Source organism: Cervus elaphus, chromosome 1, assembly GCF_910594005.1.
Source record: "Cervus elaphus chromosome 1, mCerEla1.1, whole genome shotgun sequence".
Lineage (NCBI taxonomy): Eukaryota > Metazoa > Chordata > Mammalia > Artiodactyla > Cervidae > Cervus > Cervus elaphus.
This window is the reverse complement of record NC_057815.1, coordinates 98,649,130-98,675,059: the sequence shown is the minus strand read 5'-3', so window position 1 is coordinate 98,675,059 and position 25,930 is coordinate 98,649,130. Positions and strand designations below refer to the sequence as shown.

Here is a 25,930-nt window from a genome sequence, read left to right as displayed (position 1 = left end):
GACCCCTCTGCAGGCCCGAGGGAACAATGGCTCCCCTCCACTGATGGTGACGCCTCAGGCCCGGAGCCCAAACCTGGACAGGTGGAGGTCCTCATACGATGGGACCGACGTCAGGCCCGGCTGGAGGAGCAAGCGACCGCCAAAGGCCTGGTGACGCTGGAAAAGGCCCGGGGTGGGGTGGTCAGATCTGCTCACGAGGAGTGAGCAAACCTTCACACGGCTCACACCCATGTTTAGAGGGAACGGACTCAGTTACCTCCAGGGTTGACGTGGGTTCTGAGAGCTGGAGGCCAGGGGGCTGGCTCCGGTGGGGATGTCCACTGCCATTCAGAAAGGGCTGGTAGCCGAGCCAGCTCGGGGAGGGCAGGTGATGGGGGGCGTCTCCACTGGGGCACAGTTCCCCCCAGAGCCCATGGTCCTCCCAGAGGGGCCCTGTGGGCAGTGGGCCAGCACAGGGCGCCCACACCGGAGGCTCCGGTCCCAGCCCGACGAGCTGACCCTCAGAGGAGGCAGGTGGTTGACAAGTGAGTGCTTTCCGGCAGGAACAGTAATTTGAGTGAAACTGTGTCCCAGGCCCAGCTCTTGGCCATGCCATGACCAGTGTACCCAGCACTTGTTCAACCATCAGCAAGGACTAGACTTAGTCGAAGTTGCAAGCATTAGTCTCCCTGAACAACAGTTTGTATGTGACAGAAAACACTATTCTCAATCAACTTGCCATCGGTGGAAAATAAGTGCTTGTAATGAAGTAATTGTTAGGTCAGGAGGACTCTATATAAAAATCCTTTTTTTGTTTTTCTTACAAAGACACTCATTTTATGACAGGCACTCAGTGTTTGTTGAGTGGACACATAATTTAGGGAGCCGTCTAATGAAGGGGAGTCCTCCTGAATCAAGGGAAACAGCAGCATCAGTGATGAAGACGAGAGGCCAGGGTGTCTGGAGCGCAGGTGCAGCTTGGGGACCAGTGAGTGGCCAGGGGCTGTCTGCATTGGCTTAAAGAAATTAGTCATTTACAAAGACAAACTTTGATCCTTATGAAATGACTCCTCTTCCCTTAGGAAGAAATGAGCAGAACTGCTGTAATGGGACATTGATGGCAATTGCATTCAGCTGAGTCATGCCCTTCTCTGTCGAAATGTGCCCAAGAAGAGGTCAGTTCAGTTTAGTCATTCAGTTGTGTCCGACTTTGCAACCAGGCGGACCTTTGTTGGCAAAGCATTGTCTCTTTTTAATATGCTATCTAGGCTGGTCGTAACTTTTCTTCCAAGGAGCAAGTGCCTTTTAATTTCATGGCTGCCGTCATCATCTGCAGTGATTTTGGATCCCCCCCAAAATAAAGTCTGTCACTGTTTCCACTGTTTCCTCATTTGCCATAAAGTGATGTGACCAGATGCCATGATCTTAGTTTTCTGAATGTTGAGCTTTAAGCCAGCTTTTTCACACTCCTCTTTCACTTTTATCAAGAGGCTCTTTAGTTCCCCTTCACTTTCTGCCATAAGGGTGGTGTAATCTGCATATCTGAGGTTATTGATATTTCTCCCGACAATCTTGATTCCAGCTTGTGCTTCATCCAGCCCAGCAATTCTCATGATGTACTCAGCATATAAGTTAAATAAGCAGGATGACAATATACAGCCTTGACGTACTCCTTTCCCGATTTGGAACCAGTCTGTTGTTCCATGTCCACTTCTAACTGTTGCTTCCTGACCTGCATACAGATTTCTCAGGATGCAGGTCAGTGGTCTGGTATTTCCCTCTCTCTAAAAATTTTCCAGTTTGTTGTGATCCACACAATCAAAGACTTTGGCATAATTAATAAAACAGAAGTAGATGTTTTTCTGGAACTCTCTTGCTTTTTCGATGATCCAGCAGATGTGGGCAATTTGATCTCTGGTTCCTCTGCCTTTTCTAAATCCAGCTTGAACATCTGGAAATTCAACAGTTATTGTTGAAGACTGGCTTGGAGAATTTGAGCATTACTTTGCTAGTGTGTGAGATGAGTGCAATCGTGTGGTAGTTTGAACATTCTTTGGCATTGCCTTTCTTTGGGATTGGAATGAAAACTGACCTTTTTCCAGTCCTGTGGCCACTGCTGAGTTTTCCAAATGTGCTGGCATATTGAGTGCAGCGCTTTCACAGCATCATGTTTAGGATTTGAAATAGCTCAACTGGAATTCCATCACCTCCACTAGCTTTGTTCGTAGTGATAGTTCCTAAGCCCCACTGGACTTCGCATTCCAGGACGTCTGGCTCTAGGAGAGTGATCACACCATCATGGTTATCTGGGTCATGAAGATCTTTTTTGTATAGTTCTTCTGTATATTCTTGCCACCTTTTCTTAATAGCTTCTGTTAGGTCCATACCATTTTTGTCCTTTATTGTGCCCATCTTTGCATGAAATGTTCCCTCGGTATCTCTAATTTTCTTGAAGAGATCTCTAGTCTTTGCCATTCTATTGTTTTCCTTTCTTTCTTTGCATTGATCACTGAGGAAGGCTTTCTTATCTCTCCTTGCTATTCTTTGGAAGTTTGCATTCAAATGAGTGTATCTTTCCTTTTTTCCTTTGCGTTTCGCATCTCTTCTTTCCTCAGCTATTTGTAAGGCCTCCTCAGACAGCCATTTTTCCCTTTTGCCCTTCTTTTTCTTGGGGATGGTCTTGATCACTGCCTCCTGGACAATGTCACCGACCTCTGTCCATAGGTCTTCAGGCACTCTATTAGATCTAATCCCTTGAATCTGTTTCTCACTTACACTGTATAATTACAATGGATTTGATTTAGGTCATACCTGAATGGTCTAGTGCTTTTCCCTACTTTCTTTGATTTAAGTTTTAATTTAGCAATATGGAATTCATGATCTGAGCCACAGTCAGCTCCTGGTCTTGTTTTTGCTGACTGTATAGAGCTTCTCCATCTTTGCCTGCAAAGAATATAATCAATCTGATTTCGGTATTGACCATCTGGTGATGTCCATGTGTAGAGTCTTCTCTTGTGTTGTTGGAAGAGGGTGTTTGCTATGACCAGTACGTTCTCTTGGCAAAACTCTTAGTCTTTGCCCCACTTCATTCTGTACTCCAAGGCCAAATTTGCCTGTTACTCCAAATTATTATGTATTTCTTGACTTCCTACTTTTGCATTCGAGTCCCCTATGATGAAAAGGATATGTTTTTTTGGTGTTAGTTCTAGAACGTCTTGTAGGTCTTCATAGAACCATTCAACTTCAGCTTCTTCAGCATTACTGGTCGGGGCATAGACTTGGATTACTGTGATATTGAATGGTTTGCCTCAGAAACAGAGATCATTCTGTCATTTTTGAGATTGCATCCAACTACTGCATTTCGGACTCTTTTGTTGACATGATGGCTACTCCATTTCTTCTGAGGGATTCTTGCCCATAGTAGTAGGTGTAATGATCATCTAAGTTAAATTTACCCGTTCCAGTCCATTTTAGTTTGCTGATTCCTAAAATGTCAATTTTCACCCTTGCCATCTCCTGTATGACCACTTCCAATTTGCCTTGATTCATGGACCTAACCTTCAAGGTTCCTATGCAATACTGCTCTTTACAGCATCGGACTTTACTTCCATCACCAGTCATATCCACAACTGGGTGTTGTTTTTGCTTTGGCTCTGCCTCTTCATTCTTTCTGGAGATATTTCTCCACTGATCTCCAGTAGCATATTGGGTACCTACCCACATGGGCAGTTCATCTTTCAGTGTCCTATCTTTTCGCCTTTTCATACTATTCATGGGGTTCTCAAGGCAAGAATACGGAAGTGGTTTGCCATTCCCTTCTCCAGTGGACCATGTTTTGTCAGGACTCTCCACCATGACCCGTCTGTCTTGGGTGGCCCTACATGGCATGGCTCACAGCTTCATTGACTTGGACAAGGCTGTGGTCCATGCAATGAGATTGGTTAGTTTTCTGTGATTGTGGTTTTCATTCTGTCTGCCCTCTGATGGAGAAGGATAAGAGGGTCATGGAAGCTTCCTGATGGGGGAGACTGACTGAGGGGGAAACTGGGTCTTGTTCTGATGGGCAGGGCCATGCTCAGCAAATCTTAAATCCAATTTTCTGTTGATGGCTGGGGCTGTTTCCCTCCCTGCTCTTTACCTGAGGCCAAATATGGTGGAGGTAATGAGGATAATGAGGACCTCCTTCAAAAGGTTCCACGCATGCACTGCTGTACTGAGCGTCCCCAACTCTGCAGCAGGCCACCGCCGACCCACGCCTCTGAGGGAGACTCCTGGACACTCCCGGGCAAGTCTGGGTCAGTCTCTTGTGGGTCACTGCCCCTTTCTCCTGCGTCCTGGTGCACAAGGTTCTGTCTGTGCCCTCCCAGAGTCTGCTTCCCAGTCCTGTGTGAGTTCTGGCGGCTCTGTGGTGGGGTTAATGGTGACCTCCTCAAAGAGGGCTTATGCCCAGAGACCCCACGGAGACTGAGACAGAACTGTGTTTGAGTGTCTCCTGTGGAGGTGCGAGTCATCAGTGGACTGCCGCAGGGGCAGGGGCTCTGGGTGCAGCAGACTTGGGCATGGCAGGGTTTTAGATTTATCTAATCTGTAAAGGAGACATTTTTAACAGGTGACCGAAACCTTCCTCTGCTTAAACATCCATACACGGGAGTGGTTGGGCTTCCCTCCCTTGGGACAGGGGCTCAGAGGGTCAGAGTGGAGCAGCCTGAGGGGGCGTGGAAGTGCTCAGACCACTGGGAGAGGTGGCTGTGACTGAGGCCACCGCGTCACCCTATGCAGGCTTCGGTGCCCTGGCCACAGCCCGAGTGCCTCCCAGCCTGGGAGGTCCCACCAAGGTGGGGTGTGAGGTCCCCTGTGCGCATGATGCACCCCCAGAGCCCCTGGCAGTGCGGATCCTCAGGGCCCATCCGTTCTGTTCTGTTTGTTTCATTTATGGACCAGCTGAAAGGACACTGACAGAGGTGAGCTTCCAGTTGACTGTGTTCTGGCCACAGGGCCCGCAGCCAGGCTGTTGGGAGGCTGACAGTGATAGTCAAAGTTGCTCAATCGCGTTTGACTCTTTGTCATGCCATGGACTATACAGTCCATGGAAATCCCCAGGGCAGAATACTGGAGTGGGCAGCCTTTCCCTTGTCCAGGGGATCTTCCCAACCCAGGGATCGAGCCCAGGTCTCCCACATTGCAGGCGGATTCTTCACCAGCTGAGCCACCAGGGAAGCCCTGGTGGGAGGCTGGGCTCCAGAAAACAACTGGAGGGAAAGCACGAGTTAATGTCAGATCCCAGCGGCTCGCCCCCGCGCACAAACTGCCAGATCCTCACAGCACCTCCTCTGGCCTCCGTTCAGAACTGAGTGCCAGCAAGCATGGCACCACCACCCAGGAGGCTGTCCAAGCCCGGTGATGGCAGCACACTCCGTCTCCATCTGCCAAGTTCAGCCTCAGCGCCGCTTGGACGGCTTCAAGAGCCCAGACTGCCATGCCCCATGCCCCCGTCTTGCCCCACTCTAATTCCTTCCCAAAATGTTCCTCTAATGGGTTAATCTCATCAGATCTTCCCAGATAAAACACTCCTTCTCTCCACTGCTTGCAAAATAAAACCCACCCTGGGGCTTCACTGGTGGCTCAACTGGTCAAGAATCCGCCTGCAGTGTGGGAGACCTGGGTTCCATCCCTGGGTTGGGAAGATCCCCTGGACAAGGGAAAGGCAACCCACTCCAGTATTCTGGCCTGGAGAATTCCATGGACTGTAAAGTCCATGGGGTCACAGACAGTCGGACACCACTGAGCCACTTTCACTTGGCTTACATAACGCTGCATCCAAATTCAACTTACACCTCCTTTCCATCCCGCTGAAACAAAAGTGTAAACCGCTCCCACACAAAGCCCACACCTTTCCTGCCTGAAGCTGACTTTCTTGGTTATTTTTAAGTACCACACACATCATCAGAGTTTAATTTGAATTCCTACCTTCTCCACAAATTCTGAAGCACTTGTGTCAGACTGCTCTCTCTTCCACAGCCCCGCACTACAGTTGCAGAATCAGGCTTCTGGAGGCTGAAGCTTCAGCTTTGCAGAACACCTACACTCTGCTCCCCAGCTGTACTCAGCACAGGTCTCAGAGGACACATTTAAAACTCGGTGTAGCTAACGGTGCATATATTGGTTTCTCGAAATGCTGACATGCAGTTAAAAAATATTCTGGATATTTTTTTCTGTAGTGATGAGATGAATTAATGTGATAATCATTTGTAACAGCATTCTCTAAATGTCTACATCTTTAGGAATTTAAATCTGCTGTCATAAATCATAAACAGTACTTAATTTACAAAGCGATTAGAAATTTAATGGACCTTTTATTGAAGTTTTTTGTTTTTAAATATTTATTTGGCTGCACCTGGTCCTAGGTATGGCATGCAGGCTCTTTAGCTGGAGCATGTGGGACCTAGTTCCCTGACCAGGGATCGAAACCAGGGCCCCTGCACTGGGAGCAGATAGGCTTAGCCACTGGACCACCAGGGAAGTCCCAAGTAACCTATTTTTAAAAAGTCAACTTGGTCAAGAAATATTTTTGTTTATAATCCCCAAGTCTAAATAAACGTTTAATTACAACAACAATATAATATAATATAATATAATAATAAAATTATAAAAAATAGTTGTAAAGGATTTGTTTGAAAGAAAAAAACCAACAGACCCAGAAAAGGTAGACAGTGGTAGATTTTATTTATCAATGTAGTGATTAAAAACATTTAAAAAGAAGAGCGAAAATGAGAAACAAAAGCTCAGAAAAGAAACATACTCAAAGCATTTATCAGGAAAGGTCATAGGAGCTTTGAGGACCATTCCCAGACCACGTGCTTCTAAACAACCTGTCCCAGACCACCTGAGCCCATGACACTTGAGTGGCGGAGGTGCAGGTGCACCCCACTTGTGGCATGGGAAGAGGCCTCGCACATCCCTCTCATCGTGACTTGCATTCAGAGGAGCCGCTCGAGGGTGGCCACAGGGACGGTCTCGTCCTCAGGGGGCAGGCGGAGCAGAACTGATAGGAATCATCTCTGCCCCACTCCTTTCCCACGCCTCTGCTGCAGTTGGGAAGCCCTCCTCGGGGCGTCCAGGGCCCTCGGGACGGATCCAGGCAACCAGCAGAATGCAGGCATGCCAGGACTCTGTGGGCCAGGTAAGGAGCTCCCCGCCACCCTGAGCGCCAGGAAGACTAGGCGGCATGTCCTCTCCAGAGCTCCAGTCTGGAGGCCCTGCCGTCTTTCAGCTGATGTTGTGAAGCCGCAGTGGAGATGTCAGCCCTTCCAGCAGCCCGACTCACTCGTCACCGTGCCTCCATGGGGGCCACCCACCACTGACCTGCCGTCAGAGCCTGGGGCGGGCTACTCCTGTAGCAGGCTCCTCGAGATCAGTATCCGCATCACTTCGTTGCTGCCTGCGAGAGGGAGAGGGCGGGCCAGGCCTAGGGTCAGCGAGGCTCTGACCAGTCTGACCAGGACTGTAAACAGCAGTGCTTTTCATCTCGACAGGTGTCAGCAAGAAGAAAAAATTAACCTGTGAAAAACCTCTCCTGATGGTAAAAATGCTTTTATTAGGTAAAAAGCAAAATAAAACAGCAGAACATACACGCAATATAATTCTATTCTTTAAAAGTGTATCTACAAGCACAGAAAAAGTCCAAAAACTGTATTTTTGGTCTAAACTATAAAAGGAACCCAAAATATTAATTCAGATGTCAAAACCTGAATGATCTTTTTAAACTTTTCTTGTGTTTTGTAATTTTTCAACGATAAATACGCCAACATCGTTGGTAATCAGAAAACTGAATTTTAAAAGAACAAAAACATTTTCCCTGAAAAGGGGTGGAATCAGTTGCTGGGGGGAGGAGATGAGTTGCTTGCTTCATCTTTACATTCTTTCTGATGCAAAAAATGCTCTAGAACCTGGGAGCCACAGCCACCAAGTCTGTGCTCTAGAACCTGGGAGTCACGGCTACTGAGCCCGCGCTCTAGAACCCAGAAGCCACAGCTGCTGAGCCTGTGCTCTAGAACCTGGGCGTCATGGCCGCCGAGCCTGTGCCCTAGAACCTGGCAGCCATGGCCACTGAGTCTGCACTCTAAAACCTGGGAGCCATGGCTACCGAGCCTGCGCTCTAGAACCTGGGAGTCATGGCTGCCGAGCCTGCCCTAGAACCCAGGAGCCATGGCCGCCGAGTCTGCGCTCTAGAACCTGGGAGCCACGGCCACTGAGCCCATGTGCTGCAATGATTGAAGCCCGTGCTCTGCAATAAAAGAAGCTGCTGCCATGAGAAGCCGGCGCATGGCAAAGAAGAGTAGCCCCTGCTCGCTGCAACTAGAGAAAACTTGGGCAGCAACAAAGACCCAGCGCAAACAAAAATAATAAACAAACAAACAAACAAACAAATAAATAAACTGACAAAGGCCAAGAGGGGGGGGAGGGTGACCTGAGAGGGGATAGAGCAGAACTTCCTGATCCCCAGGCCAGTGCCCTCCCCTCCACAGGGGCCAGGAGGGAGGAGGGGAGGCGGGACCCAGGCAGCACGGGGACAGATGCCGGGCTGAATGCTATGACAGGGAGGAAGCCATCTTGGGTGCCTTTACCTTCAAGGATCTGATGGACCCGGGAGTCCCGCACGTACTGCTGGACGGCATAGTCCTTCAGGTAGCCATAGCCGCCGTGCATCTGCAGGGCCTGGTTGCAGATCTACAGGGAGATGGGGGTGAGGAACCTTGGGTCCCAGGAATGCGCTCCTCCCCAGGAGCGCCCACGTGGGCCTCTCCTGAGTAACTGGTGCCTCAAGTAGCACCCCAGGAGCGAACAGAAGGCCCACCACATCCTGGGCGCCCAGGAGAGCTACAGCACCAGCACTCACTGCAAAGCATTCGTCCGTAGCGAAGAGTTTGGCCATGGAGCACAGGACTACCGCATCCTCCCGCTCCTCCTGCAGAGCCACGGCCGCAGTGCGGATCATCAGCCGTGAGGCCACCAGCCTGGCCGCCATCTCGGCCAGCTGGAACTGCAGGTACTGCAGCGAGAGGCAAGAGAACCACACACACAGACGCTCAGCACTGCCCGGGGCCCCGAGAGCCCCCGCCAAGGACAGGCCTCGGGGCCACAGGGCCTGGGCCCCACCAGGAACGTGCCTGGTAAGCTCCAAGTCCACTCCACTCCTGCACTGCAGGTACCAGCTCCTCAGGGAGATGCCCCCTCTGTCCACCCCTTCAACCTACAGCCAGTAAAGTGCCCACAGCTCCACACAAGTTCCTCTGCCCAGCACACCAGGGTGCCCTGGTGGCCCACACCTCTGCACCTCATGGTGGTGGGCTGCGACCTGGAGAAGCAGGACCCGAGGACCTGAGACCCCAGACCTCGGCCCCTGGCCCGGAAGCTGAGCCCACAGGAGTGCCCAGGACCCAGCAAGTCAAGACAGGTGAGGTACTCGAGACCCCAGCTCCACCCCCGCTCCACTACCCCAGGCGATCCTGGACAAGGCGGAGGAACCCACCATCTGGGTGCCTCCAGCGGGATACCAGCCGTAGCCAGAAGCCTGGGCACAGGGAGCAGCAAGGAGCCCAGGCAACACCTCAGGGAGAGGCCACGCAGGCAAGAGAAATCAAAGCCCGCGCTGCAGAACCACCTGCTGGAAACCAGAAGAAAAGCCTCTAACTTCCAACCTGTGGGGTTGTTAGAATCAGGCAGAAAAAAGCTTTACCTGAGAACAGACTGGCTACTTCAAATGAGCCAGCTGAAGAGGAGTAACTCACCAGGAACACAGGCTATCACAAAAAGATGACAATTCTCCAGAAACCAAACCAGTCATGAATACTGGCTCTAACTGGTGGAGAATTCAAAAGAGCCAGCATGAGGAAATTCAATGAGCTACGAGATAACTCAGGAATAAAAGTAATGAACAGAAGGAATATTTTGCCAAAGATACTGACATTCCAAGAAAGAATCAAACCAAAATCCTGGAGCTAAAGAACTCAATATACGTAATGCGGAGTGCATTAGAAAGCTATGCAAATATAGCAGACCATATAATTACAGAACCTGAAGACAGAAACCTGGAAATGATTCAGGTAGAAGAGAGCTAAGATTAAAACAAAATCAACCCTATCAGAGCTATCCCACTCCACCAGAAAGAGCAGTGTAAGGATGGTAAGCATCCCAGAAGGAGAACACAGGGGACGGGGGTACAGAGCTCATTTACAGAAAGCTGAGAAAGTCCCAAACCTGGGGAAGGAACAGGATATAAATGTCCACAAGGCTAAGAGAACACCTGATTACCTCAAGGCAAAAAGACCTTCTCCCAGACATATATTAAACCTGTCCAACGTCAATGACAAAGAACCTTAAAGTCAGTCAGAAAAAAGACCATAACCTACAAAGGGACCTCAACAAGCTAAGAGCTGAATAGAACTATCCCATGATCCAGCTATTCCACTTATGGTATTTTTCCCAAAAAATATGAAAACACTAAATCAAAAAGATACATGCGTCCTCAAGTTCACTGCAGCATTTGCAATAGCTAAAATATGGAAGCAACCTAAGTGTCCAACAAGAGAAAAGGACAAAGAAGATGGAACATATGCATACGATGGACTACTGCTGCTGCTGCTGCTAAGTCGCTTCAGTTGTGTCCGACTCTGTGCGACCCCATACTGCAGCCCACCAGTCTCCCCCGTCCCTGGGATTCTCCAGGCAAGAATACTGGAGTGGGTTGCCATTTCCTCCTCCAATGCATGAAAGTGAAAAGTGAAAGTGACATCGCTCAGTCATGTCTGACTTGTAGCGACCCCATGGACTGCAGCCCACCAGGCTCCTCTGTCCATGGGATTTTCCAGGCAAGAGTACTGGAGTGGGGTGCCATTGCCTTCTCCAACGATGGACTACTACTTAGCCATAAAAAGAATGGAATTCTGCCATTTGTGCCAACATGGATGGACCTAGAGTGTTACGTTAAGTGAAGTCAGACAGAAAAAGACAAATACTGTATGATTTCACTCACACGAAGAATCTAAAAAACACACAGTAAATGAAAACACAAAACCACCTCACAGATACAGAGAACAGACTGGGGGTTACCAGAAGAAGAGGGCAGGACGATGAAACGGGTAAAGGGGGTCAGCTGAACGGTGATGGAAGGAATCAGACTTCTGGTGGTGAGCTTGCTATAGTGGAAAAGAAGTCCAATTACAATGTATGCAGGAAACCTTAAAGATGTTGTAAACCAGTGTTACTTCAATAAAGAAAAAAGAATGAAAAACTGGGTCACAAACACTCCAATCCCGCTCCCCTGAAATAACTACTTTTTGCATTTTCAGACCTATCTTTGAAAACGTTTTATTAGTGTTTAAATGTATTTATGTATTTCATAAACAAAATAGCACACGCTCCTAAAATATCATGTTTCTCTTGCCATGTAACACATCAGGACTCTTCCTGTGACTATAAATAAAAATTATTATAAACTGGAAAGAAAAAAAGCAGAAGTTCTGGCTGCAATGAGGGTAAAACCAGTAAGAGACATTAGGGCCCCACTGTTCCAGAAGATGCTCTGGAGACAAGAGCAAATGAAGGGGTGGAGAGTTACCTGGTTATTGGCCAGAGGCTCTCCAAACTGCTTCCGGACCTTGAGGTAGTCTCGAGCGAGGACGACCGAGGCGTGAGCGGCTCCCAGGGAGCAGGAGGCTGGGAGGGAGGGGACCAAGGCGGCCAGTGAGTTGGGGGCCGTCGCGCCTGCCCCCCACCCCCAGCCCCTTCGGTCCTCACCGACATTGATCCTCCCGCCATTCAGGCCCTTCATGGCGATGAGGAAGCCCTGGCCCTCTTCCCCGATCCTGTTGGCCACCGGGACGGCACAGTCTTCAAAGATCACCGCTCGGGTCGGCTGTGAGTTCCACCCCACCTGGCAAAAATCAGGGGCTGTGTGGCGGCCCGGCAGTCACCACGCGGCGCGGCGTCCGCTGTCCACTCGGGCCCGAGATGGGCGCTCTACGGTCCCGGGACTCAGGCTCCCAAGAACTCAGCTGAGGAGAAACGGGAAGGCCACTCCTCAATATGTCAGCTCTGACAGACTTCCCTTTCAGCACGTTTAAACATATCGAGAACACCTACTTCCGGGCATCCGCTCACCACACCAGCCTGCCGCGGGACCGGCTCCAGAGCGCGGAAGCCAGTCACGCACCTGGCCCCCGCGGGGCTTCCGGCGGCGTCACGCCGGCGGCCGGAAGTGGGAGCATTCACACCACAGACACCGACAAAGGCTGCACAGGAGGACTTCCTGGTCTCTGCTTTTCCTAGGGAGCTGGTTTAGCAAGACACCCCCTCAGTATGTCAGTCTCGAGCCCAGGGACAGTTCTCCACCCCTAGGACGCAGCCCATGCCCTGTAACTAGCCGGCTGGCGGCCCGCGTGCCTTCTGGGGCAGCTTCACCAGGAGGCCGGCAGAGCCCCCTTCCTCACGAAGAGCCGATTTAGGTGCCCCACAGACATAGACTGGCCTCCTTCCTCGCCGCTCCAGAAGACCCACGCTGTCAGATCCTGTGGGCACAGGGCCAGACAAGCCCCCGGCCCAGGGGCTGGCAGCCCTCCCCCCCCCCCACCCCCTTGAGGGTGCCCTGCCTGGGAAGCGGCCCCCGCCCACGGCCTGTCCTCTGAGGCCTCTGTCCAACCCCGGCTCAGCCCCTCTCTCCTATCCCGCCCCCTTCAGGGCCTCCCACACTGACCTTCTGCTGCCTCTGCCCCTCCCTGGGAACACCCCCCACCCCCACCTCCCCGTGGAGCCTCCCAAGGCCGCTCTGGCCAGCAGGGCCGGCCCTGACCTCTTGTCTTCCAGACCCCGAGTCTGAACCCTCCCACCCTGGCCAGGGGTCTCCCTGGGCACTCACCTCCCGTGCAGGATACACACCCCTGGATAGGGCAGCTCCGCGACCTTAACACTGAGTTGTAACAGAACCACAGACACATGGCCGCCACCTCCCAGCCCCTTCCGGTGAAAACGTCTCCCTCCTCCCCAGGGCAGAGAAGCCCGCTCCTCACCGCCCAGAGTCCCTGAGAAGCTGCAACCAGAAAGAACAGATACTCCCCAGTCCCAGCCCAGAACAAGGAGTCCCTTCCTGTCTGTCTTTCATTCCAAAGACCACCTTCCCATTGCCATCGAGGAGTCCTCCCCGATACCCGTCCGGCGAGAAAACCATTATTCCATACAAAATCTTTTGACAACTAAATCCAACCTAAAGCAATTCCTCACTCCTTTTCTGTTTCAAGTTCTCAGCTACAGAAGGCGCTCAGTACACCAAGTGGAAGCATGTGCTTGCAGGAAAGACGGGAGGGGGTGGGGAAAGCCAGCTGCTCAGGCCACCAGAGCAGCCAGATCAAGCGAGGGGGTCGGCAGGTAACCCCTTGCCTGGCCTGCAAGCTCTCTGACCTCACCCCACACGGAGACTTCTGCTCATGACGCTCCGGCCACACTGAGAAATTCTGGCTTCTTCAAACACACTAATTTTGTTTCCACATCAGGCCCTTCGCAACCACTGCTGCCTCTGCCCAGAGCCCTCCTCATGGCTGGCTGGCAGCAGGCTCCTGAACTGGCAGATTGCATCAGGTGATACCTTATCTTCAGAGGGCCACGCTGTCCCTACACCAAGCAGCTCTCCTCTGCCCGCATCACGCCCGGGCTTGCTCCCTTCCCTCACGCTGACAGGAGGCACTGCATTTATCCGCGAGTCCGCTGGCCCGCCTGCTGCTCACAGGCAGCCCAGCGCGCCGGTCTGGTGCTCTGCTCTGTCCAGGTACCTGGCAGCAGACACCTGCTAGCTGCTGAACCAATGAGACGGCCTTCTGAATTTCCCATTTGTCAAGAGATACGCAAAGCACAACTAATAATCAAGAAGAAAACCAAAAAAAGACAATAATGTATGCTTGAAAGTGAGAGAAGCACAGAGCATAAGGAGAAAAAGAGAAACTTTTTGTATACGGAATTTATTTACAATTTTTTCCCAAGCCCCAAGCTAGCTAGCTTTGGTAATACTGCCAACAGATACCAGAAATACAAATGTGTTGAATCAGCCAACACTAGCTTTATGAGCACAAACACCAGAATCAGTATAACCTGGTTCTATAATACAACATGTCAGACTCCGTGTCTGTCCGTCTCAAAACCAGACAGACATCCCACCCGTCTCCCATGCCGCATGCACATAGCTCAGCGTTTACAAAGGTAAGAGGCCCCGTGTCTTACAATCGCAGGCAGGAGAGAGCATAAGGCTTTGCACATTCGGTGTTGAGAGGGTCCAGCTTTGCTGCACGAGGGAGGGGGCGCTGAGCGTCTCAAGCCCTGGCAGCTGCAGAGAGTCAGGATCAGGAAGGGCATGGAGGGGCGTGGGGGGCCTGGGGAGCCAGCAGAGGTGATGAGAGGCAGACGTGGGGCCATCTCCTCGCGGACTGCTCCCCAGCCCCAACTCTAAGGGCACCTGCTGGAGCCGAGGACTCGCCAGGCCGGCCCACCTGAGCAGACCCCAGCTCAGGACCAAGGGCAGTGAGGTAACCACAGGTCTACAGCTCAGGGCCTGGCTGTGGGATCTGTCCATCCTGGAGATATCTTCTCGAGGCCTAGGGAAACACTCTCCTCTTACGTTCCTGAGGGACCCACGGTTACCTCCCCTGAGCTCTGCTGAGCTAAAGAAGAAAAGTGGGCCAAGAGCATTTCACTCCCAAGACCTCTAGTCTCCTGTCAGCATATCTTCCTGGGTAACAAGGGGGCGGAGAGGTAGGAAGTAAGAAATACAGGCCAGAAGTGGCAGCGGGAGCCAGTGGAGATTTCTCATATCTCTGCTGATGTAAGCCACTGGCAAACGCGGGCGCCATGCGATGCAGTGAGGCCCGCCCCCAGCTCCCCGCGCTGTCGAAACCCTTGCTGAAGCAACAGCCTACAAGGCCGGGGCGCCAGGGCGACCCACTTGCTGAGCTGGGGTGGGGCTCCTGCCTGACGCGCCCTGTCCAACCGCACTCACCTTTTTCTCCTTCTTGCCGAAGCTGAGGCCAGGGGTCCCCTTTTCCACCACTACGCAGGAGATGCCTCTGGGGCCCGGCCCTCCTGTGCGGCACATCACTACGTAGATGTCAGCTTCGCCACCACCACTGATGAAGGCCTGAGGAGTCGCAGTGGGTCCCCCGTTGATGGGGCAGTGGGAGGTGAGGGGCAGTGGGAAGGGGTCCCAGGACGCTGCACCCAGGCCACAGAAAGTATGGATACAGGACGGGCCTAACTGGGCTCAGACCAGAGGAGAAACAGCGATGGTGAACACAGGGAAATAGGTCTGAGGTCCTCGCCCCACATGCTGTTTTCGGGAAGGTTCACTTGCAGACACATGGGCCGGGTGGGTGGCAAGGGGAAGGGCTGCCAGCCTGCCTGGGAGGGCCGTGGTCGCTGGCTGTGTACCTTGGAGCCATTGAGGATGTAATGATCCTGTCGTCGCACGGCAGAGGTCACGAGGGAGGCGGCGTCGCTCCCACTCCCTAGGGCAGGACGAAGGGGAGCTGAGAGGTGGGGGTGCTGGGGAAGGGAGGGAGCCAGTGAGGCCCCAGCTCCCGAGAGACCGCCCCTAATGACAGACGCCTTCGATCCAGGCCTGGAGAAGCGCTCCATGCTCAGGGAGAGCCCCCCCCACCCCGCCGTCCCCCCCGCCCCAGGGAGCCCCGAGCCTTGTGACCTGCGAGCTTATGAGATCTCTCATTCGGGATAGAGACATGAGCCGGGAGGGGGGCGGGCAGGCACACCCACCTGGCTCGGTGAGGCAGTAGGAGGCGAACTTCTCCATGGCGCAGAGCGGCGGGCATAGCCGCTGCCGCTGCTCCTCACTCCCGAAGCGGTCGATCATCCAGACACACATGCTGAGCGCACCCAGGAGGCGAGGACAGAGACAGACAGAAGGGAAAGGCAGTCTGAGGGGGAGGGCACGCGCAGAGGGGAGAAGCCACAGCTGAGAAGGCTCAGGCCTTTCAAGCAAAGGCCTGGATTAGCACATAGTCGGGGAACACAGTACCCAGAGGGACCCAGGGCCAAGGTCACCTGGGTGCTGGCCACACTATCTCCAGTTAGGTTAACAGAGCTCCTTCAAAAACCAAGCCGTCCTATGTACTCTCCCAAATTAGTGGAGGCTCCATCTCTGGGTTGAGGGAAAGGGAAGGGAGGCCCTTCCCTAATGCAGAACTCTTGTCTGGAACCAGGTCAGCTGGCACCTGGGAGAAGGGCAGCATTCTCTAAGCAACACACAAGATAACAGATTCGGGCACAAGAGGCAGCTGCAGACCTCGTGTGAACTGCTAACAGTCTGGCTCCTCAGGGACAGGCAACCTACACAGCAAAACCCTCTCCCATTCACAAAGAAGGTGCCTGCCGACCCATGCGAGCATGCGCTGCGCCCGCCGGGCCGGGCACTCACTTGTGGATGCTCATGTAGGCCGTGGTGCTGGTGCAGCCCGTGGCCAAGGCTTCAAAGATGACGGAGGTGTCCAGCCGCGAGAGGCCCGCCCCTCCGACGTCTGTCCGAACATACACCCCCCCGAAGCCCAGCTGCGCTGCCTTCCGCATCATGTCCACAGGGAACAGCTCCTGTGGACAAAAGGGCAGGGTCATCAGAGAGGGACTCACAGGCGGGCTTCTCTTCAGAGGGCGTGAGGAGGGACCCAGAAGTGTGCACTCAGGCAAGGGGACGGAGCCCCTCAACTCAGTGCTGCTTTTGTTACCCACACAGTGGTACCAGTTAAAATGCATTCTACGAGGACTGCTTTCTGGCACTCAAATTCCTTTCTATCATTCCAGTACTGTCTGGATTTCAAGAGTGCCCAAATCTTAATTTTCATCTATGAATTAAAACAGTGCTATCTGCAGGAGGAGGACTCGCGCCCCTACAGGCACTCGCATTTGCTGTGAGTTTTCAGAGCAGAACAGACACTGAACAAGCTGGGCGCTCGGGAGGAGGCGGGCTCATCGTGCAGCTGAACACCCGCACCTTCTGGTCCCACTCTGCCATGTGCGGCGCCATCTCGCGGGCAGCAAAGTTGAAGGCCACTTTCTGGAACTCTTTCTGCTCTTCATTTAGTCCCATGGAAGCTGTGGGCAAGGCAGCATTCACTCAGAACTGGATCGGGGCTCAGGGGAGAGGACAGCAGGCCAGAAGCCCCATGCAGCGTGGCGGGCAGAGGACCTTCGAGAGCACCCCCGCATGGAGCTCCGCCGCACGCCCCTGTGAACCCGCACCTCCCTTCGGTGCTCCCAAACACACTAGCTGACTTCTTCCACCCTGTTACTACTTCTTCCATTACTCATCTTTCTCCTTTCCTCCTTGTAAAACCACATTAAAAAAATAATACACACTGACCCTCATATTATGGTAAAACATTTTTTTTTCCTTTAGGATGCCCTACCTTTTCTGTATCAGAATCTGTGCATATCTGTCTATATGTGTCAACCGAGTCATTGTGCTCAATCAGGAAAGGAAAATAGGTGCACTCTGGCTTACTTTCCACACTGAGGATAAACGTCCTGCAGCAAAGCTGTGCATTTGACAGTCACGGATTAACAGGGATGCTGAGTCTTCCCGCGCTGAGAACAAGGCCAAGGGCCCCCTAAATCTGTCTTCACCAAGTACATTCAGAAGTTTTAGAGTATTTTCCTCCCCGACTATTAGTGCTTTGGGTAATTCCTTCACTTCCAGCTTGAAGCTACTTAAAAGCTAAGGAACTGACTGAGCGATACTATCAGTCCAGCTCCAACAGGATAAGTTTTTCTAGAACCATAAATGTTTTGAAAGAGATACTACTACTCCAGTATCTCACGACAGGTGACACTTTTTAGGAGAAAGATCCCTGCATCAGCCTGACACCCTGACCACCCAGTTCAGTGTCACCACTTCACAGCTTTTCTCTAAATAGCCAGCTCTCCGAATGACGTGAACACCGCTCATTTTGTACGTTTCTTTTTTACCCCCAAACACTGCACAGTGTGAATGCAGGACAGGACTGAGCTGTGAAACAGAGCAACAGGCCCAACAGCCAGGGCCTGAAACCTTTACCATTTTCCCCGTTTTGCAAGGTGACACGTTCTGCTAAGGGCAGGCCGGAAGCTAAAAGCAAAGAACCTAAGCAAAGCTCCTGTGAGAAGACCACAACCTGTTGGGAATGGTGTAGAGCATGTAGACAGGACCATGAATCCTGGGAGCCACACCACAGAATGGTCAGCAACCTTCACAGGGCGAATCACAGTTATTTCTCCTTTATATCTTGGTGCTGCCCCTTGGAAAGGACCCCCTGCCTCAGATGTGCTAAGAAGCATCAAGGAGTGTCTCTTACTGCGGGAGGCATAGCAGTGGCTGTGAAAATGTCAAGGGCAAAGTGGAAGGTGCGGGCTCCGTGTGACCTCCTAAGACTACACCCTTCCAGGTTAAACATTAAACAAGGTCCTGGGGGGACGGTCCAGAGCACAGGAGGTGCGGAGTCTCAGGGGACAACCCCTTTCGGTGCCTGATTGCCCCGCAGCCATTCTCTCAGAGAACCCGGGCGAACCCGGGCCTCGGGAGCAGCTGCCCGTGAGCCAGGAGAGAGCTGTGTGTCCCCACCCGGACTCTCATTAAGATGGGAGTTGTGAAGATTAAAGGTGGCGTTCTCTTGAGAAGTCCAAGGCAGAAAACTACATTGGGTGGTGCGCTCAGAAGTATGGTCAGGGATAAACACTTCACGGTTCCCTACTCAGGACTCAGGCCATTTTCCACTCACAAAAGAATTCGGACCAAAGGTCTACCACGGGGCAGTGCTGGGGCAGGATGTCGTAAGTGCTAAGGAAACAAACACCTGAGTGTATATGCACTTCAGAACTTCAGTCTGAGCAACAGCTCAACACATGTTTACAGACGCTATTATTAGTATCGACAGATTCAAACAAGTAGTTCAAGGTATAAAAGGTTTAAGTACATCTAAACTGCAAGGAGATCCAACCAGTCCATCCTACAGGAGATCAGTCCTGGGTGTTCACTGGAAGGACTGATGCTGAAGCTGAAACTCCAATACTTTGGCCACCTGATGCGAAGAGTTGACTCATTGGAAAAGACTCTGATGCTGGGAAAGATTGAAGGTGGGAGGAGAAGGGGACGACAGAGGATGAGATGGTTGGATGGCATCACCGACTCGATGGACATGGGTTTGGGGGGACTCTGGGAGTTGGTGATGGACAGGGAGGCCTGGCATGCTGCGGTTCATGGGGTCACAAAGAAAGCGACTGAACTCAACTGAAACTGCATCCAAAGTAAATTAACAGGGAACAAATTCAGACAAGTCAGACATAAAGGCACACGTCGTTTTACTGTCCTTCACTTCACTCTGCAGAATCTGTTTGTTTTTTTTTTAACCAATCAAAGGTCTGCAGCAACCCTGCATTGTCAAATGATGGTTAGCCTTGTTTTTTGTTAGCAATGCAGTGTTTTAAAATTAAGGTGTGAATGCTGTTTTCTTAGACCCGATGCTGCTGCACATGTCACAGACTACAGTGAACCAAACCTACAGTGTCTCTGAGGGTGCTTGCATAGATACAGCATGGTCACATATTTATTTAAGATCAGTAACAGTCATTTCTAGAGAATGGAATGCCAACAAAGGAGCTCCAATACTTTGGCCACCTGATGCAAACAGCTGACTCATTAGAAAAGACCTTGATGCTGGGAAAGACTGAAGGCAGGAGGAGAAGGGGACAGACAGAGGATGAGATGGTCGGATGGCATCACTGACTCGATGGACATGAGTTTGAGGAAACTCCAGGAGTTGGTGATGGACAGGGAGGCCTGTGTGCTGCGGTCCATGGGGTCGCAAAGAGTCGGACACGACTGAACAGCAACAACAACAACAGGAGAACACCCGCTGGAGTAAACAAGCAAAAAGTCAAGTTAAAAAGTAAATAATACACAAGAAAGCATGAGTATACTGTATGAGTATACTCAATATTACTGAGTATAAATACCCCAGTTTCCAGAAAACATGAGCGAAAAAAACACAACAAAAACCAGGCCACATTAAGTTTGCTGGAGCTATTGGCAGATTCAAGAAGCCAGCACATACACACAAAGATATACATACACAAATACACACAGAAGTAGTAAAGCTAAACAGAACAAGAGCCCACATTAGAGGAGGAAACTCTTGACTGTACAGTAGTTCAAGGGTAAACAAGAGGCCAAAAAACTGAACACAGGAAACTCTGAATGCATCCAAAGCACACACCTAATCAGATCTCAACAGTTCTGCGAATCCTGGAGCCGAGAGCACGTGGGAAGCTCCAGCAAACTGCAATGGACGAGCAACCAGGCAGTTCAAGCTCTGGGTCTGCAACTATTAATCACACAGCTCTCAGGAGGGAAGGCTTCTCTCTGTCTCAGGTTCCCCACTGTAAAACAAGAGGGCTGCACTAGACCCAAAACAAATTTCTCCATCTGTCAAATGATACATAAAGTGAAAGAAAGTGAAGTCACTCAGTCGTGTCCGACTCTGCGACCCCATGGACTGTAGCCTACCACGCTCCTCTGACTATGGGATTTTCCAGGCAAGAGTACTGGAGTGGGTTGCCATTTCCTTCTCCAGGGGATCTTCCCGACCCAGGGACTGAACCCGGGTCTCCCGCATTGTAGGCAGACTCTTTACCACCTGAGTAAGTTTATGATTAATAACAGCAAAGCTCACGAGTCTCCGCGGCGAAGCCCGCCCTTATCAGCAAGCAGAGGTAACAAGGCAACTCCGAGCGCTGGGAGAGAAGGGAACCCCCGCTCGGACCCGGCCGAGCCCGCCGTGGGCCCCCCGCCCGCCCGCGCGCCCCACCTGCTCCGCACGCGCCTATGCGGAGCCGGGGGCGGCCCGGCCAACTGGACGGAGCCTGCCACCGGCGGGCCTTACGGTCGATGCAGGAGACGACGCCCCTCCGGGCGCTCTCGGCGGGGCCCCGGGGCCCGCGGCGCAGCCCCCTCAGCCACGCCCCGGTGCGCTGGCAGGTTCCTCGCAGCATCACCTCTGCTAGCTCCTCTCCCCGCAGCTCCGCCCGCGGTCTGAGCGCCCGCGACCTCGGGAGGCCGACGGGCCGCGGGGGCCACGCCGCACTGCACGCCGGGAACTGTAGTGCGCGCCGCGGCCCCCGAGGGCGCGCTCGGGGCGCCTGCGGTAGGAGCCGGAACTACAATTCCCAGAGGCCCGCGGGCCGCGGTGCGTGAGCCAAGACTGGAGAGCGCCGCGGGGCGCCGGCGGGGATCGCGAGGGTCGGCCCCGAGCGCGCGGCGCTGACGGAGAGAGGAGAGCACCAGAGGCGCGCGCTGGGGGCTTCGCGGGGTGCAGAGGCTTCGCTGGTCGCCGCGGGGGGTCCAGCGAGCGCCCGAGGCGGCGGCCGTCCCGACCCGCGGGACAGCATGCCGCGAGCCCGGAGGAGGCCGGCGGGGCCGGGTGAGCGCGCCGGGCCGCTCAGCGCGCGCGGGGAGAAGTCGGGAGGCTGGTTCTGTGATCCCGGGCTCCGAACCGCCCCCAGGCTTCTGTCCTGGGTCCTTCTCTGCCGCTCGTCCGTCCGAGCGCTGACTCTCCGGGGAAGGCGCTGGGACGAGGGCCGGCGCGCGCGGCCCCCACTCCAAGGGGAGCCACACGCGGAAGGGAAGAGGTCGGGGGGCCGGGGGCTTTGAGTCTAGCGTGGAAGATGGGTAGGAGAGCGGGGCGTCTCTCGTGTTCACAGGGTGAGGGGCATTCAGTGGAAGAGCAGCAGCAGCAGAGCACTCAGAGGCAGAGGAAGTGCTTGCTGGAGACGGACGAGGGTTCCGGGTTGTTGCTTATCAGCGCACGCGGTGTTTATTTAGTGTCCCGATCACTGTCCAGGGGGACGACCGGCACACCAGGAGGGTGCCGCGTGTTAGACGGCCGTCAGGATGGCTCACGTCGGAGCTTCCACTTAGTTCAGAGGCCGTGCAGGAGGGTCAGGTGTGTTCAGGCCAGCGTGGCAGGCTGGTGTATGATCTGGCGCATACCCTCCAGGTGGATGGTGTGGACTGCCTGCCTTAGGTTGAGCGTGACCACGGAACACAGGTAAAAACTTAACAGCTCTTAGTTACCAGGTACCCACTCTGCTTCAGGCACATTTCCCTCACTGGAGGACAAAACTGAGTCCTGACCATGTCTGCAAACTCCTCAGTGGCGGTTTTATCCAGCTTCTCTGAGCATCTTCGAGTGGAAAGGAGGCAGGCTCAGAGCACAGTGAGCAAGGAAGGAGTCTGAGGTGACACAGAAGCTCATGTTCCTGAACACTGATGATGACGCAGGCAGTGCCTCAGCCCACTATTTGTATTGTGCTTGTGCTCAGTTGCTTCAGATTTTGTGACCCCCCACGGACTGTAGCCCGCCAGGTTCCTCTGTCCATGGGATTCTCCAGGCAAGGATGCTCGAGTGGGTTGCCATGCCCTCCTCCAGGGGATCTTCCCAACCCCGGGGACTGAACCCCCTATCTCTAAGTTTCCTGTGTTGGCAGGTGGGTTCTTTAAGACTAGTGCCACCTGGGAAGCTCTGACTCCATAGCAGCTGTTTTTCCTGCATCAGAACTTTCTCAGCAAGTAAGAAAGTTCCCTTCTTTTTGCTTCTATTGCAGACATGAAGGGGCCAGAAGGAAAACGCACCAAAACTAAGAACCTAGGGGGGGCATCAGCCCAAGTGGAGAACTCCAGCCTCCAGAAGACTCCAGCCTCTGAAGATGGTGGGGAGACCCTCAGCAGCTACTGGCTGATGAAGTCAGAGCCAGAAAGCCGACTGGAAAAAGGCGTGGATGTGAAGGTGCGGTCCCGCGCCCGTCTCCATGGTGCACAGGGGACGCCACGGGGCCCATCACCTGCTTCTTAGCTCTGAGGAGCAGGGAGGGTGGTGTGGAGTAGCACCGGCAGGATTTCCTGCCCTCTGCCCTCTCGCTCTGTGAAGCCACGCGGCCGGCATGGGAGGGGAGTCTGGGGGAGAGTGGATTCATGTGGGCTGCGTCCCTTTGCTGTCCACCTGTCACCACAGTCAGTCAGCTGTATGCCCACGCAAGAAAAAAAGCAATGATGACGCTAGAAAAACTGGCCACAGGCCACCTGTGTTCCAGTAAACAAATGGTGTGGCTGAGCTCCAGTGAAACTGTCTGCATGTCAGGCACGGGCGGATGTGGTCTGAAGGCTGGTCCGCCAGCCCCAAGCCAGGCCACACTCGGCCTTGGGCTGCCTTTCTCTTGCCACCCGCTGTGCCCTTAGGTGATCTCCCTGTCAAAAGCCGGTAACCAGGGGGTGAGTGTGAATCAGTTCTCACAACAGCCCAGAGACAACACAGTTGGAGAGGCTATAGAGGGATACATAATATTTAAGTGGAATAGAGATAATTGGGTTACCAGATTAATCACCCACTCAGCTAATTCTCTGGACTGTGAGGGATGACAGGGTGGCACAGGGCTGCTGTCTGCATGCCTGGCACGCACGGCTCCATGGGGCACTTCCCGGAGGCTCCTGGGCCCTGCTGCCGGCAGTGCCCACGCTAAACAGGGAGGAACGTGTCTGCTTCCATACGTCCTGACCAGCCAGCCCAGAAGTGTTCACTGAATGACCTTGTTTCTGGCCCAGTTCAGCATCGAGGATCTCCAGGCACAGCCCAGGCAGACGACGTGCTGGGACGGTGTTCGCAACTACCAGGTAGGCAGGCTGGCGGGGCCGTGAGGCTTGGGGGTAAAGCCTGCTTCCCTCTGCCCTACTCAGGAGTGAAGCTGTCTCAGCCAAGGCCGCTTTTTCCCTGAACCCAAACCCAAATACCTGGCTGCCTGCAGCTTTGAAACTGCCTGTGTTCCAGCCAGTGTCCTGATACACCTCTGGGTAAAAGGCAAGGATGGAACTGAAGTGGGGGGAAGCTGCAGAAAACAGTCTCCGCTGACAAAGGCAGACTCAGTTTCTGCCTGCTGGTGCTTCCCGCCAGTGGGAAGACAGCACTTGTTCCTTGTCTCCTGCAACAGGCCCGGAACTTCCTGAGGGCCATGAGGCTGGACGAGGAGGCCTTCTTCTACCACAGCAACTGCAGAGAGCCGGGCATCGCGGGCCTCATGAAGGTCGGGTATCCAGGCTGAGGGCTGAGCTGGCTCCCTTCATGTGGGTCTGGGGACACAGCTTAGGTGGGTCATCCACACCCCCCTGCCGCAGTCAGGAGTAGGTGGCAGGACTACAGCAAGGTGGGCCCGCGTCCCCGGCCCCACGGGCACAGGCGTCTTGTGGTCCACACCGTGGCCCTGCACTCACGCAGGCCGGCAGCCAGACACTCGACTGCAGGGTGGGGGGGGACTGGTGCCAGCAGCAAGCTCTGCTTGGTTGAGCGCCCACCGTCAGGGTTGCCTCAGACTGCAGTATTCCCAGACGTCTGAGCCCGCGCTGGTCTGCGGCAGACAGATGGGGTGAGACTGTAGGCCAAGAAATGGAAGCTGGACTCGGACTGAAGGCTGGCTGTGGAGCTGAGTGGACAAATGACCAGAGACTCGGATCTCATTTCAGATTGTGAAGGAGGCTTACCCAGACCACACACAGTTTGAGAAAAACAGTCCCCACTATGACTCATCCAGCAAAGAAGACAACCCCAAGTGGTCCATGGTAAAGTGACTCCTCCTCCTCCTAGTTCACGGATGGACAGGGGGCGGGGGCTCTGGGGCTCTCTAGGGCAGGGCACGGAGCCCCGCTCCAGGAGGTCGCGCTGCCCGCAGGGCCTCGTACACCCAGCTGACACAGCCGGCCATGCTTTCTGCCCCACACACCGCTGCCATGTGGGTGGACGTCGTTTGTGGGGACGATGACGACGCCTTTCACAGGCGCGTTTTCTGTCCCATGTGCTGCTGCCACATAGGTGGACGTACAGTTTGTGCGGATGATGAGGCGTTTCATCCCCCTGGCTGAGCTCAGAGCCCATCACGAAGCACACAAAGCCTCTGGCGGCCCTTTAAAAAACATGGCTCTCTTCACTCGCCAGAGACTGTCTGTCCAGCGCCTGACCCGAGGTAAGGATGGCCCTTGTCTTTGGACCACACGCCAGAACGACTGTGAATTCACTCATACTCGCTGGTGAAACCTTAGCACAGCAGTTAAGAGCCGAGTCTGTGTTTTCCCCACGCCCCGCCCTGCCCCCAAACTCCCACGAGAGGAGCTCCCCAGGCTGCCCAGGATGCCGGGTGCGGCAGCAGCCAGACCCCCTCCCCGTTCCCGAGGGAGCGGCTGCTGGCCTCGTGCCTGAGACATGCCTGCCGGACCGCTCCATTCAGGAGCGCGCATGTGCGTGCATGTAAGTCGTTTTGCGTGTGCCAACTATGCGACTCCACAGACCATATCCCCCCAGGCTCCTCTGTCCATGGGATTGTCCAGGCAGGAACACTGGAGTGGGCTCCACGCCCTCCTCCAGGGGGTCTTCCCGACCCAGGGATGGAACCCGTGTCTCTGATGCCTCCTGCATGGCAGGGGATTCTTTACCACTGGCACCACCTGGGAAGCCCATTCAGGAGGCGATTCAGACCTAATTCTTCCTCTTCGTGCCCTTTTCGGCAGAGGAGTTTGATTTTATCCTGAGCCTGGAGGAAAAGGAACCGAGTTAGTGGAGACACGGCTGCTGAAATGGATAAGGTGTTGCCCCAAAGTCAAGCTACCACGAGACGAGAGGGAGTGCGGGGAGCACACTGGGTTGTGAGCGGCGGAGGGCCTGGTCCTTTCTAATAAACACCCATGCTTAAGTTGAGAGCGTGTCTTCCAGTCAGCATCGTGGGTGGAGCAGGTTTCACAGCCCCGCGGCCGGGTGCAGGGCCCAGTCTGGTGACATGATTGTCTCTACCCTGCCCTGCCTGCCCCTCAAGGGTCTGGTCCCACGGAGGTTAAACC

General features: G+C 53.7%; 2 protein-coding genes across 6 annotated transcripts; one reads left to right on the top strand and one right to left on the bottom strand.

The window, feature by feature from the left end:
* Positions 1–6,678: 6,678 nt before the first annotated feature.
* On the bottom strand, positions 6,679–21,145 carry ACAD8 (acyl-CoA dehydrogenase family member 8). 5 transcript variants are annotated; one of them, XM_043914732.1, is made up of 12 exons: positions 20,940–21,078; positions 20,274–20,436; positions 17,018–17,118; positions 16,448–16,617; positions 15,787–15,896; positions 15,445–15,521; positions 15,017–15,271; positions 11,776–11,911; positions 11,597–11,694; positions 8,876–9,028; positions 8,604–8,706; positions 6,679–7,417 (listed from the first exon to the last, which is right to left on the bottom strand). In XM_043914732.1, the coding sequence occupies exons 3-12, from the start codon at positions 17,111–17,113 to the stop codon at positions 7,365–7,367; spliced, it is 1,251 nt and encodes a 416-aa protein (XP_043770667.1). In that variant the 5' UTR covers positions 17,114–17,118; positions 20,274–20,436; positions 20,940–21,078; the 3' UTR covers positions 6,679–7,364. The 5 variants fall into 5 exon arrangements, with proteins under 5 accessions (XP_043770667.1, XP_043770676.1, XP_043770658.1 ...); XM_043914741.1 differs by having other exon boundaries at positions 20,274–20,381; positions 20,940–21,060; XM_043914723.1 differs by lacking the exon at positions 20,274–20,436 and having other exon boundaries at positions 15,017–15,154; positions 20,865–21,145.
* Positions 21,146–21,236: 91 nt separating this feature from the next.
* Positions 21,237–25,790, top strand: THYN1 (thymocyte nuclear protein 1). Its single transcript, XM_043914783.1, has 7 exons — positions 21,237–21,476; positions 22,660–22,841; positions 23,654–23,722; positions 24,037–24,129; positions 24,566–24,661; positions 24,912–25,062; positions 25,604–25,790. Exons 1-7 carry the CDS (start codon positions 21,443–21,445, stop codon positions 25,648–25,650), a joined length of 672 nt encoding a protein of 223 aa, XP_043770718.1. The 5' UTR covers positions 21,237–21,442; the 3' UTR covers positions 25,651–25,790.
* The last annotated feature ends 140 nt before the right edge of the window (positions 25,791–25,930 follow it).

Excerpts from the sequence above, each read along its gene's own strand:
- ACAD8 (XM_043914723.1), bottom strand. The coding sequence starts at position 21,048 with ATGCTGCGAGGAACCTGCCAGCGCACCGGGGCGTGGCTGAGGGGGCTG. Across the intron at positions 11,695-11,775 it reads TGGCGGGAGGATCAATGTCG|CCTCCTGCTCCCTGGGAGCC; the intron begins GTGAGGACCGAA and ends CCTCCCTCCCAG. Across the intron at positions 8,707-8,875 it reads CTACGGACGAATGCTTTGCA|ATCTGCAACCAGGCCCTGCA; the intron begins GTGAGTGCTGGT and ends ATCTCCCTGTAG.
- THYN1 (XM_043914783.1), top strand. The coding sequence starts at position 21,443 with ATGCCGCGAGCCCGGAGGAGGCCGGCGGGGCCGG. Across the intron at positions 21,477-22,659 it reads GAGGAGGCCGGCGGGGCCGG|ACATGAAGGGGCCAGAAGGA; the intron begins GTGAGCGCGCCG and ends CTTCTATTGCAG. Across the intron at positions 24,662-24,911 it reads ACAACCCCAAGTGGTCCATG|GTGGACGTACAGTTTGTGCG; the intron begins GTAAAGTGACTC and ends GCTGCCACATAG.